This window comes from Malaclemys terrapin, chromosome 24 (assembly GCF_027887155.1).
Source record: "Malaclemys terrapin pileata isolate rMalTer1 chromosome 24, rMalTer1.hap1, whole genome shotgun sequence".
In the NCBI taxonomy this organism is placed as follows: domain Eukaryota; kingdom Metazoa; phylum Chordata; order Testudines; family Emydidae; genus Malaclemys; species Malaclemys terrapin.
This window is the reverse complement of record NC_071528.1, coordinates 13,710,068-13,731,582: the sequence shown is the minus strand read 5'-3', so window position 1 is coordinate 13,731,582 and position 21,515 is coordinate 13,710,068. Positions and strand designations below refer to the sequence as shown.

General features: G+C 39.8%; 1 protein-coding gene across 5 annotated transcripts in view; it reads right to left on the bottom strand.

Annotated features, from left to right (window-relative positions):
• The window catches only part of DAZAP1 (DAZ associated protein 1), a 36,242-nt gene extending 15,144 nt beyond the window's left edge, over positions 1-21,098 (bottom strand). Inside the window, exons 1-6 of one of the 5 annotated variants that reach the window (XM_054013614.1) lie at positions 20,880-21,098; positions 11,548-11,588; positions 10,800-10,966; positions 10,456-10,521; positions 5,928-6,038; positions 2,852-2,900 (exon numbers count right to left, since the gene is read on the bottom strand). In XM_054013614.1, coding sequence (XP_053869589.1) covers positions 2,852-2,900; positions 5,928-6,038; positions 10,456-10,521; positions 10,800-10,966; positions 11,548-11,588; positions 20,880-20,911 — 466 coding nt within the window. In that variant the 5' untranslated portion in view covers positions 20,912-21,098. Of the gene's footprint in view, positions 1-2,851; positions 2,901-5,927; positions 6,039-10,455; positions 10,522-10,799; positions 10,967-11,547; positions 11,589-20,879 lie in introns of those variants that run through there. The other 4 variants (XM_054013615.1, XM_054013613.1, XM_054013612.1 and 1 more) reach the window with 4 other exon arrangements.
• Between the last annotated feature and the right edge of the window lie 417 nt (positions 21,099-21,515).

Here is a 21,515-nt window from a genome sequence, read left to right as displayed (position 1 = left end):
AGTATTAGATCAGTTTAATATTACAGCCTTCCACCTCAAAAGATGAGGGGAAAACAGATGATACCCATCCAACTACTGAGATGGTCCATTAAAGTTTATTCACAGAAAACTGGGTGAAAACAGCAGACAGATGCCATGTCTCAGGGAAACAGACAATTTTTTAAAGACCCAAACACCATACCATAAAAAGAAATGAGAATTTAAGAAATGAGAATGATTACAGATGACAGAACTCCAGAGCAGATGGGAACGGCCACAAAATTTTAAAAGGATGTCGTAAAAAACGATAAATATAGCTATTGGAAGAATTGCTCTAACTTTTTTGAAGGCAGAAGTTTACTGATGGACTAGACAGATTTTGTGTTTAAGATGGGGGACTCGAGAACAGTGAAGCTGGACTGCAGCTAAAGGGAAGAAACTGAACACACAGTAAGAACCTCTGAGCTACTGAAAAGTAGTTGGTTTAGTTAATGAAACAGCATGAAAGTAAAGATCAGGACAAACAAAACAAATTATTTCTTTTAGGAAGCAATAATAATAATATTGGCTATGCTTCTACTTTACTTGGAATTTAGAAAAGTTCTTGATAAAGCACTGCACAAAAGACCACAACAATGTGAGTAGGTATGGGATGTGGAAAGGATAGGATTGTGTGTAAAGTGAAGGACTGGACTTCAGTATTGAAGACCCAGGGCCAGAGTCTCAGAAGTCAACACAGCAACCATGATTTATATCACCTGAGGATCTGGCCCCTGGTTTTCTTGTAGTAAGCAGTCTGAGATGGAGGAAGTAGCCGTAGACTGCCACAGAGGACAGTAACAGGGCCAATTTTGATTTTTTTCTCTCTCAGTGACTTGATAAAATGACATGCACTAAGGGATTTGTAGAAAGTGAGAGAGCACTAAAGTCAAAGGAGGAAGGCAAAATTCAGAATAATGTGGATAGAAAAGAATATTGGCAGATAAGTGAGCTTCTGCAATTTAATGCAGAGAAATTTAAGATAAGTCAAAAGAACAAGAAGAGTATAAGCTCAATAGCATTTTATATAACAAAATACCAAGCAGGAGAAAAATATTCTTGGATGTACAAACAGCAGCATTGAATACAAACTATGAGGAAATTTTTCTAGCATTTTCTGAGGGATTAAGGAGGCCATGTTTGGAAACTACATGCGGTTACCATGTTATGAAGAGGATACAGAAATGGAGAACAGAAACAAGCTACGACAGTGACAGGACTCAGGGATTTCAGTCATTTTTAAAAATTAGACAAATCAAAGAGAATTGTGGGGTACAACTACTCCCTCAAATGGATGGACTCATAGGCTTTCATCCCAGAATATGTCGTCTTAAAATTCTGCTTTACCCTGTAACACTGTGAGTGGATTGGAAGCCTTCTATTAATTTTTTAGTGCAGCTTTAGCAGCGGAGCCATTAATCCAAACCAGCTGTGATGTTTTAGTCCTTTTTACTCAGAGACTGCAAGACTGGGATAAATATTTCAAAGGTACAGGTGATGCAATCATTTCTAAAATATAGTTTCAAAACTCCAAGCAAGTTTTAATCAGGTGTTTATTTTGGTCTCCACTGCCTCCTCTATTTAAAATAAGCTGCTCTATAGCATTTACTGAATGGATGAACTTGTTTTTTATTTAAGGAGAACAGATCAGTTGCAAGAGGATTAAGACTCTATTATCAAGACAAAAACAAAACAAATATATTGAAACTTCGTTTACACCCCAATAAAGACAAAGCCCGCCCTTCCTCTGACTGTGGAACTGGCCTGTACCTCTGTGATAAATTATCACCTAGAGAGAAGAAATCTAAAGAGATATCGTTAATCACAGTTAAACAATTCACAGAGAGAAAAAAAAAAAAGAAAAGAAAAAAAAAAAAAAACTTACTTAACATTACTGTACTTTACTATGAAACACTTAAATATGCCACTAAGGATGTATGTCTAAATTAAAAATAAAACTAAGACTTGACTTAGCTTAATAAATATGAAGTGAATATATTTCTTAATAATGGAATCAGAGGAGAAATGAAAGTTCAGATGGCAAACTATTCTCTAGCATGTCTCACATGCTACAAGGTGATCAGTGCAACTAAACTTCATGTACTTTTACAATAGTGCCTCTGTAATAGTTAACAAATAGATGATTGATGCAATGAAAGGCGGATGACATGAAAATTACTTCATATTTTGACCAAAGGTTACAGACTTGCTCATCTAGCCTATTAACTGTTTTCCTTTTTAAGGAACAAAAATAATAATTCTAGTATGAATGGGGACATATAGTTCCTGCAAACATATAAACAACTTCTCAAAGGCAATTTTATATAATTTAAGAAAATTGTTTTTCCTTGAATTTCAAGTAAAGACATTTAACCAAAACAAAAAGCACAAATGGATGGATCTGATTCCAATCTCATGTTTAGAGATAATTTGAACTGCAAAGAAAAAAACTGAATACAACACAACTGTAGACTTTAACATACCTTCATGTTAAATGGGGAAAATCTGAAGCAAATTAGTTAATTGAACTTTTTCAACATTTTAAACCATGTGTTCGGTTCAGATGTTTAATTCTGTTCATATTCAAGTAAAAAGAACCAGCCAAAAAATGAACATGTAACATCTGACTTTAAAAACAGACACACCAAATGAAGCGGTGTATGAAAAGCCTACGTTTGTGATATTTGTCCACTGAAATCTTTTCCTGAGGCAATGTAAAAAACAAAAACAAAACAAAAAAAACCACTACGTTTTTTGATGGTGTGAAATAGTTTGCCATCTGACTACAGGAGAGGATGAAGAAATTTCAAGGACAAACTAGATCAGCCTTTACCTCGGGGCCTCTGTTTCTCTGCATCATAGATCATTACAACTTCAGTGACCTGGAAGAGAGAAGGGAAATTCTACTAACTACGTTACCAGGGGAGCGATACAAGCAGCGTAGAACAGGCTGGTTTCCAGCACTCAATCCACAAAGCACAATTAAATGCCTGATGTAGCCATCAATACTTGTTTGTCACAGCACAATGCAAATAAACTCCAGTAAAGAGCAACACTTCCCATTTATGAAAATTCTAACTGAGTTCATTTGTTCCTAGCAACTAAAGTATAATCACATTTTTGCTTATTTAGGACTGCAACAAACTTTACCCACCAAAAACATTGATAAACGAGAGTTACGGTTGCTAAACTACATATCCCACCAACCAGATCATAAAAATAAGGAAACAAACAATTAAATCATTCAACACCCCTTTTCAGTACTACTTCTCAGTCTCAACTACCTTTCTTCCACAACATGCACATTTCCACCCTCATCCTGAACAAGGTAGCCTTAATTCCAACTACTTTACTGACTAATATAGGATTTGTGTAGCTTTCCTGCTTATGTCTCTCTGTGGAGCATGATGTCCCTGAGGTAAGACATTTCTATGATGTTTAGGCAAAGTTATGCCAGTGGATAATGCTAATGATTGTTGTTTTAAATATGGAAATGATTAAAATGCCAAATTACAAAACTGGTGTTAAATCTGAGATGTTATCACATATGCATAGATAGAGAAGCTTAAAGTTTTTGAGAACTGTGATCATTTAAGCTGTAGGAAAACAGGATAAAAGTTCAAAAAATGTTTCCTTTGCAAACACTGGTAAATATTACACGGAAAAGCCAATTGGTCTCAAGAGTTATTATGAAAAATTTGTATTGAGACTAAATTACATAAAATATTAAAGAATGCAAGCTTATTGGAGCTGAAATTGATGTCTCCATTTTACTTTGAAATACTCTGAAGTATAGACTCTCCAAAAGTACTATACAACTAGTACAGAACACATGCATGTATTAAACAGAGTTAATCTGTACTGCTTTAGGGCTGATTATTGTCAATATTAATCACCCCTCTCCAGATTTTTCAGAATAAAAATTCACTGCACAATTAAGGTGATATGCATAGACTAACCCCAGGGGTGCCATTTATTTTAATACCAATTTTAAAGGCAGGTCATATGGCCATTTTCAAGTTAAATATAAAAATAAACCAGAAAGTTTCCAGTTTCATAACAATCTTGTGGCTATTCCTATATCACTACATCCCTGCTTTAAAAAACTACTTTCAATTTAGCTTAGAACATTTGTATCTCAAGCAGCTGAAATAATCTATTCGTCTGATACTCATTTGTCTTGCTTTCCAACTTCTGTGAAAGATTCCAGTCATGTTTTGGAGATCACCACAAAGGATACACTCACTTGAAGGTATATTATCGAACTGTGCTGATTCAGGTTTGTCATCATTTAGAGCTGGTAGGCCATTTGGAAGCATGACAACAAGCCATAATATTATTTTGACACATCTGTTCCACTGGTCTGTTTGATACCGCTTTGCTTGGTTTGAGTCCTACTTCCCATATTGGTCAGTAACAATCCCCATAGGTCTCTTAGAAGCAGAGCCTGCCTTTTTGTTGTCGTCTTAGCTTCTAGTTTTTCAGGCTGCTATTCCTGTAATTCTGTGTGCTCTTGAATGTGTTTTTCCCAGAATGCAGGATCCCATATTTCTACAGGTACTTAAATGACTACACACACACAATTCTTGTCTTAAGAATGCTACCTTGGCTCCCCAAATTCTATTTTAACTATAAAGTGCTTCTACTTACTTTTATGGCACTTACACTCAATGGCTGTGGCCTCCTATATCTGATGGAACTTAACCCTGTATCTCCCAAGCCATCCAGGTCAGAATTGGAAAGCCATAAGTCTGCGAGAAGAGCCTTTAGAAATTATGCTCCACAACTATGGATTCCACTCCCCATTTTTATTTGTAAACTCAGTCTGTTGCAGCTTTTCAAACTAAAGAAACATCTATTAGCCATTGGGGTTAATCTTTTTTTAAAAAAATTATCGTTTTAACCAAATTTCATTGAAAAACATCATACCACCACTTGAGAAAGATGGCTACATAGATGCTTTGGGCTGCTGATGGAATTTAGAAAGATAGGTGATTTAAAGGTGAAGATGGTTACGAAAGCATTTTGGAGTTAGGGCGACCAACCAATAGCCACTGTGAATCTCTTTGCTTTTGACATTATGACTAATACAATTGAGATGAACAGTCATATAAAATTTATACTACTCCACAATATTTTAAATTGAACTTAATATACAAACTAATCTTTGAACATTGTAACAATTTACCTATTCCAGAAAAAATCTGACAATAAAAGTAGAAATAAACGTGAGTTTAATGAAGTCATATCTGGACATCTTCATTCTATATCAACTTAAAACTGAAGCGGGCAAAATTGCAAGAAAAGCATGAGTAAGAAACTGCATGAATACTAGTCTGACCCTAGAAATGAGATTCTGAAGACCAAAAGGACTCAGTTAATTTTAAAACAGCATAGTGAAACCAAAACAATGTCAAGTGGATCACCAAAAAGTCTTTCACCAATTTGCTTAGAGGACAGAGACCTGTGATGATGCAAATTCACTGAAGTACCTGCTGTTCCAAAAGCAAATGGAAAGTTTTCATAATCAAACTAAGGTACAGTAAAACAGCAGCTGAAAGGAGGGTGATAAGTCACATTTATACTCAAGTCATAATTAAACTTGAGGGTTTTTCCTCCCCCCCTTTGAAGAGGGGAGAGAAAATAGTATCAGGAATAGCTAAACCAAAGGAGGCAGGGGAAGGTGCATAACAAGTTGCGCACATGAGGGCAAGCGATCTGATGAAAAATGGCAAATGTGCTGCAAAAGTAAACATTTACTATACTTTACCACAAAACACTTCAATATGTCTCTGGGGAAGTTTGCCTAAATTAACACTAAAATTTGACAGCTTAATGAAATCAGAATGAAGACGGGGGAAAAACATCTTGTAACCAGCCGATGCTTGCCATGATGATGAATGACTCACCACTCCGAATTTCTTGAAGTATTCCCTGAGCTCAGTCTCGCCACAGTTGTGAGGGATCCCACCAACAAAAATTTTATTTGATTTACTGTTATCACTTCTGGGTCCTTTCTGCTAAATCAAGAGGGATAAAATACTGTTAGTTAGAACTGTGATAAACACTGTAGCATAATCTTCCTTCACTGGTACATGAAGGTGGGTTGCTCTAATCCATTTTGCATTCTAGGACTAACAAAGTCACAATTCAAATTGAAGTCCAAACTTGGAAGACACCCATTTTGTTTCAAATGGAGCAAAAGCGTGTTCTGGATTCATTAATTTGGTATGCTTAGCTATAACTTGGTGTCCTTTCTTGGTAAGGACGGAGAACTGAGGGCAATGTTCTGAAAGCATTTATTTCTTAATTAAGCAGTATTAACCAGCAGGTTGTGGGTTGTGCTGGGATAGCAAATAACCTTAAGGGGATTTTTAGACACTATCATTTACATTCTTTCAATCCACAAAAGTTGGGTAATTAAAATACACCTCTACCCAGATATAACGCTGTCCTCAGGAGCCAAAAAAATCTTACCGCGTTATAGTTGAAACCGCGTTATATCGAACTTGCTTTGATCCGCCGGAGTGCGCCGCCCCGCCCCCCCAGACCACTGCGTTACCGTGTTATATCCGAATTCGTGTTATATCAGGTCGCGTTATATCAGGGTAGAGGTGTATTACTGATGTCATTGGAGAAACTTGAATGTTGATTAGTCAATCGCCCAAATGAAGATGAACATCTGTAGCATACCTGGACTGTACTCTACCTAAACATCCCCACGGCTATTGAAGAATCACAGTCACGGATTACCTCCCCCCCCCCCCCCACACCTTTTTTTTAAATGAGAGCTACTTACAGCCTAGAAAATGTCAAAACCTATCAATTGTTGACTCTATACTCAATTTCAGCAACCATGAATTTACAAGCCAGGTGGACTTGGTTCACAATCAGTGGAAGGCTAAACATGTTATTCTGGGAAATCAAGCTACGAGTCCAAGTAAAACAGACTTTATTAAAGTAACTTTTTTATGAATTTCTACAATTCTGGGTAATTAGAACAATTTTTTTTGTTGGGGGGGGGGGGGGGGGGGAGAATACTGGGTAGCAGAGAATTTACACTGATCAGTCCTAAATTGTAGTCAGATGGTTTCTACTTCAGTTTATTCACTTACAGGATAGACATTCAGGATAAAATTTTCAAAAGTGGCTAAGTGACTCAGAACCACAAGTCATGTTAAAAAGGTGATGGACACACATCTCAATGAAAATCGAAAGGCCAGGCTCCTAAGTCATTTAAGTCCTTCTGAAAATTTTACCCAAGTGCATCTATTCCCACAGCCATTTCAAATATAATGCCTGTATCATTCTCTTATCTAGAGTATATCATGAACTGTTTAATTTTCTTCCTCTGAGCACAAGCACCTTTCATTTTCTTAGAAACTGGGAGCTGAAAAGAAAGGGAGTATTTGCAGTACTAAATATTTATAATATAGTTAATATAGTTATTAATAATGTAAGTTATTCCAGTAGAAGCCAAATATCCCAATCATATTCCCCAAGTAGATAGACGCAGCTTACACCAAGCAATTCATGTTCAGGATTTACTGTTCTTCAGAAACACAGTTCAGATTTGGGGACAATTTATACCTTCAAGTCAGCGGCACTGCTATGGGTACCCGCATGGCCCACAGTATGCCAACATTTTTATGGCTGACTCAGAACAACACTTCCTCAGCTCTCGTCCCCTAGAGCCCCTGCTCTACTTGCGCTACATTGATGGCATCTTCATCATCTGGACGCATGGGAAGGAGGCCCTTGTTGAAATCCTGGTGGAATTCCTCAATTTCCACGCCACCATCAACCTCAGCCTGAACCAGTCCACACAAGAGATCCACTTCCTGGACACTACAGTGCAAAGAAGTGATGGTCACATAAACACCACCCTATACCAGAAACCTACTGACCGCTACATGCCTCCAGCTTTCATCCACATCACATGATCCATTGTCTACAGACAAGCCCTAAGATACAACCGCATTTGCTCCAATCCCTTAGACAGAGACAAACACCTACAGGATCTCTATCAAGCGTTCTTGAAACTACAATACCCAGGGCTGGCTCCAGGCACCAGCTTAACAAGCAGGTGCTTGGGGCGGCCAAGGGAGAGGGGCGGCACGTGCGGCAATTTGGGGGCGGCAGGTCCCTCACTCCCTCTAAGAGTGAAGGACCTGCCGCCGCCGATTGCAGCTTCCCCCCCCATTGCCACCGCCAGTCGCAATTGCGGCTCCCCCCGCCCCCCCCCCCCCCCCCCGCGCTTGGGGCGGCAGAAATGCTGGAGCCGGCCCTGACAATACCCACCTAAGGGAGCAAAGAAACAGACTGAGAGCCAGAAGGGTACCCAGAAGTCACCTACTACAGGACAGACCCAACAAAGAATGCCACTAGCCGTCATCTACAGGCCCCAACTAAAACCTCTCCAGTGCATCACAAAGGATTTACAACCTATCCTGAAGGACGATCCCTCACTCTCATGGACCTTGGGAGACAGGCCAGTCCTTGCTTACAGACAGCCCCCCAACCTGAAGCAAATACTCACCAGCAACTACACACCACACAACAAAAACACCAACCCAGGAACCAATTCCTGCAAAAAAACCCTGTTGCCAACTCTGTCTGCATATCTATTCAAGGGACACTGTCATAGGACCCAACCACATCAGCCACCCCAACAGGGGCTTGTTCACCTGCACATCCACCAATGTGATATATGCCATCATGTGCCAGCAATGCCCCTCTGCCATGTACATTGGCCAAACCGGACAGGCTCTACACAAAAGAATAAATGGACACAAATGAGACATCAAGAATTGTAACATTCAAAAACCAGTAGGAGAGCACTTCAATCACCTTCAACACTCAATAACAGACTTAAAAGTGGCCATTCTTCAACAACAACAACAAAACGTCAAAAACATACTTCAACAAGAAACTGCAGAACTGGAATTAATTTGCAAACTCGACCCCATCAAATGAGGCCTGAATAAAGACTGGGAGTGGCTGGGTCACTACAAAAAGTAATGTTCCCTCTGTTGATACTCACACCTTCTTGTCAACTGTTGAGAATGGGCGACATCCACCCTGATTGAATTGGCCTCGTTAGCACTGACCCCCCACTTGGTAAGGCAAGTGCCATCTTTTCATGTGCTGTAATATATATACCTGCCTACTGTATTTTTCCCTCCATGCATCTGATGAAGTGGGTTTTAGCCCACGAAAGCTTATACCCAAATAAATGTATTAGTCTCTAAGGTGCCACAAGGACTCCTCATTGTTTCTGCTGATACAGACTAACATGGCTACCCCTCTGAAACAGAACTCAATCTGTAGACTTAACCATAAAGGAAGACTGAAAGGGACATCAGTTGATTAAAAAAGGCTAGTCAAAAATGGGATCTCAAGAATTTGGCTATAACTGCAAAGATTTCATCCTCATTTTGTGCTTTGCATGCTCATAGATTTTACAAGTTACACTATCTGAAGAATAGGAAAAAAAGTAGATGCTAGACAAACAGCTACTTTACCAGTTAGATTAAAAACAAAAACAAAAAACATACACACCCAGGAGACAGAACAATACTAAAATTAAACCAGTAAAATAAATATATTTCAGAAAAAAATATGTTCAAAATATAGCAGAACTTTAAACAGAGCAACGATCCAGTTTTCTTCCCCAAAAAGGTGGTGGTGGAGGTTAAGCTGTGGTACAAAATACCTGATGCTACCACAGTATAAGGAACATAAATAAGTTTTTAATTAATTCATCCCCCATCTCTCTCCCCCAAAAAAACCTTACACAAGTGTTGATGAAATTCTTGAACTTTGTGTAAATCAGACGTAAGAGCTAATTCAGATTTAGCCTGTTTGAAATTTCACAAAAGCATACAATTTAACTTCTACTCTATTTGTCCTTGCATAGTGACAGATCTTCAATCATACTTGCTTCTTGTCAAAGTATTTCTTTGATTTCCATACTCTGGCTTGTTGTACACCCAGCAGCAATCAGTAGATATGTCACAATGTCAGTTAAAACCGCAAGAATCTTTGAACAAAAGACCTAGTAGCATAACCAACAATTCCAATGAGAGCTTCACCCCTATGAAAAAAACACTTGGCTGTTAGAACTAAAATTCTGTTGAAGCAGCATGTATGAAAGTAAACTCCTTCACACACCAGAATATAAAATGTAGTCAGCTTTAATTAAGAAAGCATCTGGCCTTAATACCAACTGCTTACTGTGTTTTACGTCAACACTTCTGCATTTCTCTCTCAGTTCCAAGCAGGTAAAAGAGCTTTCTAAAATTTACGTCAGACGATCAGGAACTGAGAGAAATACCAACATGATATTCATGATGCGTAGAGGCTGAAGAGTGCAGGCTGCTAGCCAGAAAGACCTTAGAATATATCTATCAGCATACTTTAAGGATCTCTCCTTACCCATCCCTCCTTTGGCCGTGTTCTTTCTGGTTGCATTCCCCGAGGTGTACATGGCTTTGGATCAATCTGTAACAAGTTCCAAATTGGTCAGTTCTAAGTGTGCAGAATATTTTGCTCTAATAAATGCATTCAAAGCGCCTGTGGATGCCATTCTCTAAACTTAACACTTCTGATAAAAGTTACCCCCAGATTACACATTTTGGAAGGAACAGTCATTGAATTAAACATAGCTTGATATACGTCAACCACCACCCAAATTACTTTTAAATTCACTGATTTAAAAAAAATATTAAAGACCTAGTCATATTCTAAATAGTTAAAACCAAAGTGACACGTAAACTTACATTTCGGCCATCTAATGTATGTGGTCTGCTGGCCAGTACTGTTCCCACGCAGTTGGGATCTTTAAATTTGACAAATCCAAACCCTCGAGATTGGTTTGTTGTTTTATCTTTCATTATTACGCAGTCTACAACTTCTCCATATTGGGAAAAGTAGCTACGGAGAGTTTCTGTTAAAAAATATGGTATTAAGCAGAACCAGCTATTAAAGAGTTTAACTTTTAGTAAAACTGACGTGTCTAAATCTTCTAATATGCACTTGCTAAAATCTCGCATCTGATGATTTGTATCATTTAAAAAGGATATACTAGCCATGTATCTGAAAACAGAATATGCTCATTGTTTTAACTCCACTCAGGTAGATGGAAGAAAATAGTACAGTAAATTAATTTTCAAAACAGAGATCAGCTATTTCTGAGTCAGCACTTTAAGGGATATCAAAACCAACTTTTCCTAATACCAACCAACATAACCAGGGAATATAAAATTTCCCCATATCCTTGTCCAGGAGATATGAAAGTGACATAATGTAAAGATGAACAACACAGTCAGGAGAGAAACGTAAATTTAAAGTTTCTTTACGGGAATTCTATTACTGTCATTCATTAAAAAACAACAAAATCAAAGATCAGTAGTAAAGACTCAATTTTCTAGAGATGTTACTACTATATTACTTTATAAGAAAGTATGAGGTATAAAGTTTTGTCCTGTGTAATGTTTTGGTATAATGGTTGTAGAATATATAACTTACCTTGTGTTGTACTCCAGTCTAGGCCACCCACAAACAACTTTCTGTAATTCAAACAACATATCGTGGTTAAAGTCTGAGGTCTGAATCAAACATGATGCATTATTTTAAGTAATAACATACACAACCTGTTTGGGCTTTCATCTAGCTAATGTAGTATTTTAGCATACTTTGAAGAACTCAAGGCCTGTTACTCACTGAAGATGCATTTCTCCTTTGCTTTTAAGTTTCCATTTTTATTTCAAGATTATCTTCAGGTATGTTACATACTGTTAGTATAGTGAAGGATTTAAAAACACTGAAGTATTATTTCTTCTGCATCCCACAGGTATAGGATTGCACGTCTATACCAAGAATATATTTTATTCTCATTTGAAATAGCAGATAGGAAATATGCCAGAAAAGCAGAAGTCAAATCAAACATCTATAGCTTTGACATTCATAAAAGAAAATATATGTCTAACAACATTAAAATATCCAGAAGAAAGAAGACAACACCAAATATCTTTACTTATCTACTTTTTGGGGCCAAGTGGGGTTGTTCATGTTGTGAAAATCCCCATGGTTCAGAGAGTATGAGCAAGGATCTACTCATCATTTTATTCCTGAGTTAAGGGTTTGAAGTAGTGCATAGGATCTTGCATGGACCCTCTGAGAATAAGCTCAGAGAACACCAGTGTGACTGTTTTAATAAACCCATTAAACACTGAATGTTGAACATACAAAATTGTTAAGAAGGATAAATAACAACCCAACTAGATAACAGATGATTTTAATAACTGTAGAGTATCCAATGAGATATGTAAACACTGCAAATACTGCAGTCCCTGAATCCCCTTTGTAAGAATAAATGTTATAGCAGATTTCCCAAGTTCTCGAATGTACTTCACTTTACCTTTCCTTCAAGGGACTATCTTTAAAACTATTGGTGTATGAAAATTTATTCCACCTCAATTACTAAAGTTATCTTGTACCAACTTCCAAATGTCAAGCAATAAATGCGTACACACAGGGAAATGGTATAGCAAATTTCTCTTGTGTGCCATATGGTAAAAGCTCAATGGGAATCATTGAGACTAAAAGACACATGCTTCACTTTAAAGCATGTTGAACTAGACACAATATTGAAAAATTCAGGCATCATTAATTCCAATCTCCTGGAACTTCTGTATACCACTTTTCCTTTGACCTAATTATAAACTTAGAGAACAACATTTGAATTTCCCCCCACTCTCAAATCAGAGAGCTGGAGTTGGTCTTTAGGTGAATTACACCCACTTGTCTTTGGGCTCCCAAAAATCAGAAAGAGACAAAGGGTAGGTCTACATTTACCTCTGGGTCCAGCAGTAAGCAATCGATCTTCTGGGATCGATTTATCGCGTCTTGTCTAGACGCGATAAATCGATCCTGGAAGTGCTCGCCGTCGACATCGGTACTCCAGCTCGGCGAGAGGAGTACGCGGCATCGATGGGGGAGCCTGCCTGCCGCGTCTGGACCCGCGGTAAGTTCGAACTAAGGTACTTTGAATTCAGCTACGTTAATTTGCATACCTTAGTTCGAAGTGGGGGGTTAGTGTGGACCAGGCCTAAGTCAGACCCAAAAATCCATAAAAAGAAATTCTTACATAGCAAACAAAACATTAAAAGTAATAATTTATTTGCTACTTATATGTTGCTACCTCACTTATCTTGGAAGACAAGTCAGATTCATTTTTGGTTAATGTCAGATTCTAGTTAATAAATGAAAGTGAAAGGAAAAGTAACTACAAAGTTCAGGTTAAAAACTGCAGGGGAAAGTTTAGTTTTTAAATGTGTATTGGCATAAAAAACAGGGAAACATTTCTATTGTTTGGTCTTTAGGTCTCGGAAAGCTCATTTTCACAATAGCTACATCATTCTAGGGAAAAAACCCGACAGCATCTCGGTCAAGTTGTTTGTTAACTGCGGTGAAAACTAAAGAGCAGTGAAGTTAGGCTCCGCTAGTTACAAAGTCCTGACAGTCAGGCTACAAAAGGATCCTTCTGTAGCTAATTTTTGAAACACAAAATTAATGATTTGCAGTCTAAGACTGCAGACTGCACCATTTTTGTATGGTAATCTCTCTGCTTGAAGAACAAACGCAAGGTACCAAATAAAAGTGGAAATTTATGCTAATTTGGTTGTATCTGAAGAGAGTCTTCTCCTAACAGGCTCTTACCATAGCATAAAACTATCTTACATACTGCTACCCATTACCATAGTATCGGAGCACCTTCCACATAAAATCAATAGCAAAGATTTCTGCTTCATGGTGAATGAAGAACAGAATGCCAAGGCCTTTCCCACAAGGAAAATACATAGTCTAGTAATTCTGTAAACTTTGCTGTGCAGTCAGCACATCATGTTTTGTTTGATCCTATTTTAGAAATGATGTTTTTTAAAAAAAAAAAATTACTTGAAATTAATGACTCTCAGACTCATTAGTAAGTTCTTAAATTATTTTTGTTTCCAAAAATAAGTTTATATGAAATGTGACATTCAAAAAAGATTGTGATGTAATAAGAAGGTGTTTCCTAGGAACCTTCAGGTACTAGGTAAAGAAGACAAGCCCATTTTAACTAACTTATGAAAAATATTTTTGCTGCAGTTGAAACCAAATGGTAAACATTAAACTGTGTGCTCCCCACTTTAAAAACAGAACACAGCAGGTCAAGTTTCATTTCGTGCACTGAACATCTGGAATACTAAAATAGGGTATTTAGTTTTAGTAAAATTGTCACAATAGGTAGCTTTGAAAACCAATCAAAATGCATTGCTTAGGTATGCTGGTTGGTCAGAATTTGTAGTTTTGTTACAAAGACAAGAGGCATGACAGTGACATGTATTCATACAATGCCTTTCATCTGAGTTCATCGAGGTGTTTAATAGTTATTAATCCACCTGTGATTTGAAAAATGTGAAACAGAAGTGACCGGGCCACAGTCATGAAAGTCAGACACAGAATTAAAAAATGAACTTTGGAGTACTGACTTCCAGAATTGAGATCAACCACCAGAAATCTCCTTAATACTGGACTGTGAAACCATACCTACAATGATTTCCATTACTTGCATCTGAAGAAGTGAGGTTCTTACCCACGAAAGCTTATGCTCCCAATACTTCTGTTAGTCTCAAAGGAGCCACAGGACCCTCTGTTGCTTTTTACATACCTACAATGTCACCTTATGATACAGTTTAAAAGTAACAAGTGAGGACAGTCTCATGCCTGTTGTATATCAGGACGTTATGGACCAAAACACTAAGATTATAAAAAAATTACCAATTCTTAAACTAAAATGTAGCAGAAATCTAGGTCAAGGGCAAGTTTTCAGAAACAGCATCTAAATCGGTACCCACAAGTTCTCCATGTTACAGCATGCCCCAAAATTTCTATTTGTGCACAGACGCTGGACTACCTGATTTGCAACTGTATGCACATGCATATCAATTTTAGCATTTAAAAAAAAAACCCTACATATACAAAAAGTGCATCCCATAATTAAAAGCTAACTTAAGGCCATCCCAACATTTGGCCCTCTTACTCAGAAGCAGCATCTTAAAGGTCCACATGTTATATTTTAGTAAGTAACTGAGTTTACACTAATATGACAGGGCGGTCTACTTCGTAAGAAAATGTCCTGTTTTCATGATCTTTCTCCAGAGAAAAGAGGAAATGATCTATTGTTTGTGTTTTCCACTTTGCTATAGTGCAGTGTACGGCCATAGCTCAGCTGAAGTCAGAAAAAAGTGTCTCCCAATGAGAGGAGAAAGTTTCATTTGTATTTTTTCCCATTCTCAGCCTGTAGATAAAAAGAGAGCTACTTTACCCTATGAGAAAATGTTGCAACTTCCTCTCACCTGCTTTATGCAGAAGAAACTGGCTCTATTAAACAACTAGCTACTCCCTAACAATGGCTGCCATAAGGCACCAGTCAGCTTAGCTGTTGCTAATTTACAGAGTTGTGGGTGCAGTAGTAATTAATCATCAGGAATTTTGGATAATTCTGCTGTACAGAAGAAGATTAGTAGCGGTGGCATAGACTTCACTTGAGCTAGGAGCTCCAGGGAGGTATGGCAGTTTAGAAAAAGGCTGCAGTCAAGCCTCAGGAGCTAAAATTTGATTCCAGGAGCTGTAATTTTAATTTTTCTTGCATTTCTTTTAAAACACACATTACACCAACTTGCTCCAAGACATCTCAAGCTTACCTCAGCTGCTCAGCAAATGATAGTAAATAAAAATGCTTGAAGAATTTAGGTTTCCAGAGTCTAAAAATAATTAACATATTGTACAAATTTTAATCTTATTAAATGGTATTTTAAAATTTGCCTAGCTGGATCAGGGATTTCACCTCTAAGTCACTGATTCGTAGATGGACCAGATCAGCAGTGACATAAGCCTTATCTGCACTAGAAAACTGATTTGCTGCTGAGAACAGTTGTCAGTGGGTTCACATGAACCAGTCCAGAAAACGACTATCAGTGTACAAAGGACAATTTTCAGCACTCTTACAAAAACACTGACTACATCCACACTTAAATTGTTTTGGGGGAATGATCATTACCATATCCTCACCAGTGATACCAGTGTATACAGGGCTTCAGTGTTTTAGCTGCCATATAACCCAACCCTGCCGAAAGCTGGTCTAAATGATACAAAAGTAAAAATGCCTGGGCACGCCCACCATTTGTTACCACCAGTGAAGCTGCACCAACAGTAGTGCGCAACAGAGGGAGATTTCCTGGAAGATACTATTAAACAAGGCTTACATGTTGAGAATGTTTTCCACAATGGTGCTAAAAATGGTTTTGTCCTGTCTCTAGGCATTGAAATGTTTGCAGCATCAGTTCAAAGGAACCCACACATTGCTGACAATAGTTTCGAGTAACATGCCATTTTTTGGTTTGGATAAGGTTTTAAAGCCTACCACCAGATGGTCTGTTTGGTTATCTGAGTGAAGCAAATTTCTTTCCATCCAATTGCCCTTAGGCAGAAACAAAAACAGTTTTGCTAGCAGTCTCACCAAAGTGGCCAAGATGAGAACTGCACTCTTCCTTAGATCTGGTCCCCCCAAAAGAGAGCCTTCACTGCTCCTTCCTATGCTGTATCTATTCTGTGAAAACAAAGTTTCTAATAATGCCTAATAGGAACCACACAAAGATTTTTTTTAAATAAATCAGGTAGTTGTGTGTATAACAAAATATTCACAATTAAATTTTATTATAAATAAAAAAGGCAACGATTTTAGCTTTAGTTTTAAACCAAGGACTCTGGATTAGCAATACGCTCTTCATCTGCCACATACAACTATTCTAGGTCAGGTTATCAAATATAAAAAATATACCATCTGTGGGTTTCTGACAGACCATCTAGTAGTTTGACTGCAGGGAGTTCCCCTTCTCGATAATGACCATTGAAACCTTCCAACTCCATTATAAATTATTTCTAGCCACTTCACAGACAAATATTCAAACAAAAAAGAAGGGTTGTCTAAGGTCAACTACAGCAGCTGTATGTAAATAGAGCACTTCTATTTATATGCATACTATAGAATGGCAAAAGCCAGGCCAATCTTAGCCTTCAGCTCTGTGATGGATGGATTCTAATATACTGAGCAAAAGTAAACCCTATTTAACCAACCCACCTGCCTAAAACAAGGATACAGGCACAATATAAAGGAAAGCTGACAGAAGCAAAATATTTAAGAAAGGACAGTGCAAGAAGATTGCTCATCTTGCAACATTTAGCTTATACCATCATCAACCTGTTCTCAGGAGACTTACACAAGCTGAGGCTTGGCCATTTACAGCTTTGCTTGTACAAACACTTAAGGACAGGTAGTTAGTAAACTCTTGCCATCAGTTCAAGTATTGTGCAAGTGTACTTCTCTCACACACACGAAAAATCAATGTTTTCACACAGCTATATATAACAACTGACATTATGGAGCTGCTGTAATCAACCCATAGTAAGGCTGAAGTTACCTTCTCTCAAACAAAGCAGATCGTTCTGAAATTTTGCATGCTTCACCTCATCCCAGAGTAGTTTGCATGGGACAATACAAGTGGAGGAGGAATATATGACATGCAAAGCAGCTCCATCCCACCTCTGGAGTCAATGTGTTAACTATGCCCAGAAACTAGGTTTGCGCCACAGCTCAAAGAGCCGAGAAGCGATACACAACAATTGAAACTTTCAACAATGTGAAAGTTTTGAATTAACTATAACAAAGACACTTATTAAACTAAATCTCCAATTAATATCCTCACTGATGAATACATCAGCAGTTTTCAATGCAGTTTCAGTAGGCTACAGAGTCCTCCAGGAGTACACCATTTTCTTTGGCAGTAACTGCAGAGAATAGTATCCATAAAATCTCTATGTGCCCCAGCTAGTGCAAAGGATTACAGCCCTTATGTGTATAATGTATCACCTAGGTGATTTGCCTTGGAATCTCATGTAGTTTTCCCTTCAATTATATAGGCAATCATAACCAATATGGTATGAAATAACAAGCAGGTTTCACCAGTAGTCGAGAGAGAACGAGTCTTAGGGGCTCATAGCAGTATGAGACTATATACTCCGGTATTAAATATTTTCAACCACAAATCCCAAATTTACAAAACTAAAATTCCATGTGCTGTATGGCACAAATTCCCCTCCCTTCATTACCATTACCCTATTTCTCAATACAGCAGGAAGACAGTGAACTAATCAAAGTCTTATTTTATTATATGAGTTTACCAGGCTTCCATGAATGTCAGAACTGTAATATTTGGCAGTAAGCATGAAGTATAGGTAGCTAAAGTAATAAATCTCAAGACACAAGGAGCAGCAAAGAGATTTGAAAATAGAAGCCATGTCAGACAGAATAATCAAAAGGCAGGAGAAGCACTCTACTACTCCATTCTCAGGCATTATCTCTCAAATTAGATGTTTTGAGTCCAGCAGACCCAGAACATCTTTCAGATCTTATTTTTTTTTAAATAATTTTACACATTGTAATACCATACATATTTAAAACTGTTTCTTCAGAGTGATTATCACATATCAACTTTAGCAGTTAGCCTACTGGAAACACACAAGTGATCAAAAATATGAAAACTTTTTTCTTTCTGTCAATTCAATATTCCCCACTATACAAATTACACCTATACCCCGATATAACATGAATTCGGATACAATACGGTAAAGCAGCGCTCGGGGGGGGGGAGGGAGGGGAAGAGAGACTGCGCACTCCGGTGGATCAAAGCAAAAGTTCGATATAACACGGTTTCATCTATAACGCGGTAAGATTTTTTGACTCCCGAGGACAGCCTTATATCGGGGTAGAGGTGTAGTTCAACAAGCTTGGAATGTTCTTTTTTTAAGTTAATGCTGACAGTTCAATTATGCCCACATATTTTGTTTCTAAGCTTTTAAAAAAAAAGGTTATCAACTTACATTTTTGCATTAGAAGGTAAGACTCCTACTCTAGTCAATTAGGCAGCCACAGAAGATTTATAACAGCTTCCAAAATACAATTTTTATTTCTTAAGATTAATTTCTAGTTGGCTGCCAAACAGACTTGACATCATAGTAAGTTGTCTAAAACTGCAACATATCCTATTTTTTTCACCTTTCCCTTCTAAGTATTTTTGAGTGGATGAAGAAATTAATGATTGTTTTTTTACCAACTAAAAACTGATCCTTCCACACCTAAATATACTCAGGGAGTGAAATTATGAGCAATTTGCAATCCACAACAAGCCCATTGCCCAGAATGTGAGTTAACATAATATTTTGCCCAATATTTATAAGCCTGTTTTAAATATGTTACCCCAGAGCAACAAATTAGTCACTTTGAGAAATGCAGCTGTCAATGCCCTCCCATGGGAGGGCATTTCATAAATTAGTTTCAACAGTAATTGGGGCTCAGGACACAAAAATAATACTTTCAGAACAGGCAAATGGGGTAAACATAACCCAAGGGGCAAACACCATTCACTGAGACAAGTTATTTTCAAGGTATTCAGTACTATTTTACATCTCTTGTACTTCTGAGCTAGTTCAGAACTTAAACACAGAGGGACACAATAGATGAACCATTTTAGGAGTACAGTCCAGGACAATGTCTTCTAAGGTTTTAGTTTATGATTTTATGTATATTTTAGTTTTGACAAGGATGAACAGTTTATCATGGTGGAAAAATTCACCGTCAACTGTTGCTACATTGCACTACAACAAAACACTTGGCAACCAGTGTTGTGTAAAAATACTCTATAGTTTGCTGTCAATTCTCCCATGCGCCGTCCACTGTCTTGCGAGTCTTAATATTGTAAAATGTATGAGCAGTGTATGGAAAATTATATAAAATGCAATCTTAAATCCATGGGGAGCCATATATGGCATTATCTATTTGAAACAGCCAAAGTCCCCAGAAGGCCTTTAAAGCAAGGGGAACTTTTCTTTTTTTAAATTCAGCCATTCAAGATGCCGAATGTGAAACTGATCTGTGGCAGCCTGTCAGTGGAAGGGAAGGTTAAAAGACCAGAGGCACAGTACAAGGTTCCCGTCTCTAGCAGGGGAGCAGAGGGAAGATAAAAAGACTCTGTGTCCGTCTTTGTCCCGCCAGTCTTGGAGGGGTAGAGGCAGATGGATAATTCACCTTCAGCGTGCACCTCCCGACACACGGGGGGAAACGACGTGGGCAAAGCCGGGTGAGTCAGGGACTCCTTGCCCCGGGGCCAGGCCGTCAGCCGATTGTGCATCTTCCTGGGCAACATCCAGGTGAGGACGAGCGAGGTGCAGGGCTGCCGCAGCTGCTCTGGTCCCAGGATACCCGCTTCGTGGCACGTCTGGGCGCCGGCTGGGCTGGCGAGCACTCCCCGGCCAGGGGCCCTACGAGGCCGCGATCCTCCCCCCGGGACACGTGCGATGCTCCCGGGCCCACGGAAACGGGGCTCCGCGGGCGCTTCGATCCGCGGCCTGGAGGAGGAGGGAGCGCAGGCTCCCGCTTCGGCGCTGGCCGGGAGCCCCTGTGACCTTGGGCCCCGGCTCGAAGCCCCTGCAGCCGCCAGGCCCCCGGCTAGGCGCGGGACCGGCGGGGGGGGGGGGGCGGCACGTGGAGGGGAAACTCCCCCCCCCCCCGATGAGATGCGCGAGGACACAGGATGGCGTCAGCCGCCAGCTCGTGGCCAGGGGCAGCCGGGGGGGGGCAATATCCCAGCCCCCCCCCCGGTCTCAGCCCCTTCACTGGGGGGCTCCCCCCCCTCGCACAACCTTCCCCCCCCCCAACGGCTCGGCGTCCCCGGAGCCCCTCAGCCGCCCGCCCGCCTCACCCGATCTCGTCGGCGCCTCCCACGTTGTTCATGGCGGCGGCGGCGGCTCCAGGCAGCGTCCGGGCCGGGCCCGGCTCCCTCAGGCCCAGGCGGCGGCAGCAGCGGAAGGTCACGGGCTCCGCTTCCCTCCCGAGCTGCGCAACGGCGGCTCCGGCCCCCTCTCCCCCTCAGCGCCGCCCGCCAACCGCCGCTGCGCGTGCACCCTGGCCTCGCTACGGGGTCTCCGGGACCGCGCCCAACGAGCGGGTGAGGGGGGGAAAGCGGGAGCGCGCCTGCGCGGCGGGCGCAGGGCCGCACGGGAAACGTAGTCCAGCGCCGGCTGGCTAGCACGTGGGGCAGTCCCGCGGCAGCCCTGCGGAGTCGAGCCGGCAGGAGGGAGCGAGAGGGCAGTGCGGGCGAGAAAGAGAGGCCGGGTGGGTGCTAAGGAGCGGACGCGTGAGAGAGCCCACGAGCGAATGCATAAGATCTAGCGTGTGAAAGGGAATGGGAGGTTGGCAGGAAAGTTGTTTGCAAGTGAGGCCTGGTCTACACTTAAATATAAAAATTGACCAGGGAGATGAAAAAAATTGCAGAATAAGGTCCTAGTTTGTCAACACTGGGGATGAGGTTGACCTCAGCTAGGTTTCTGTCAGCCTA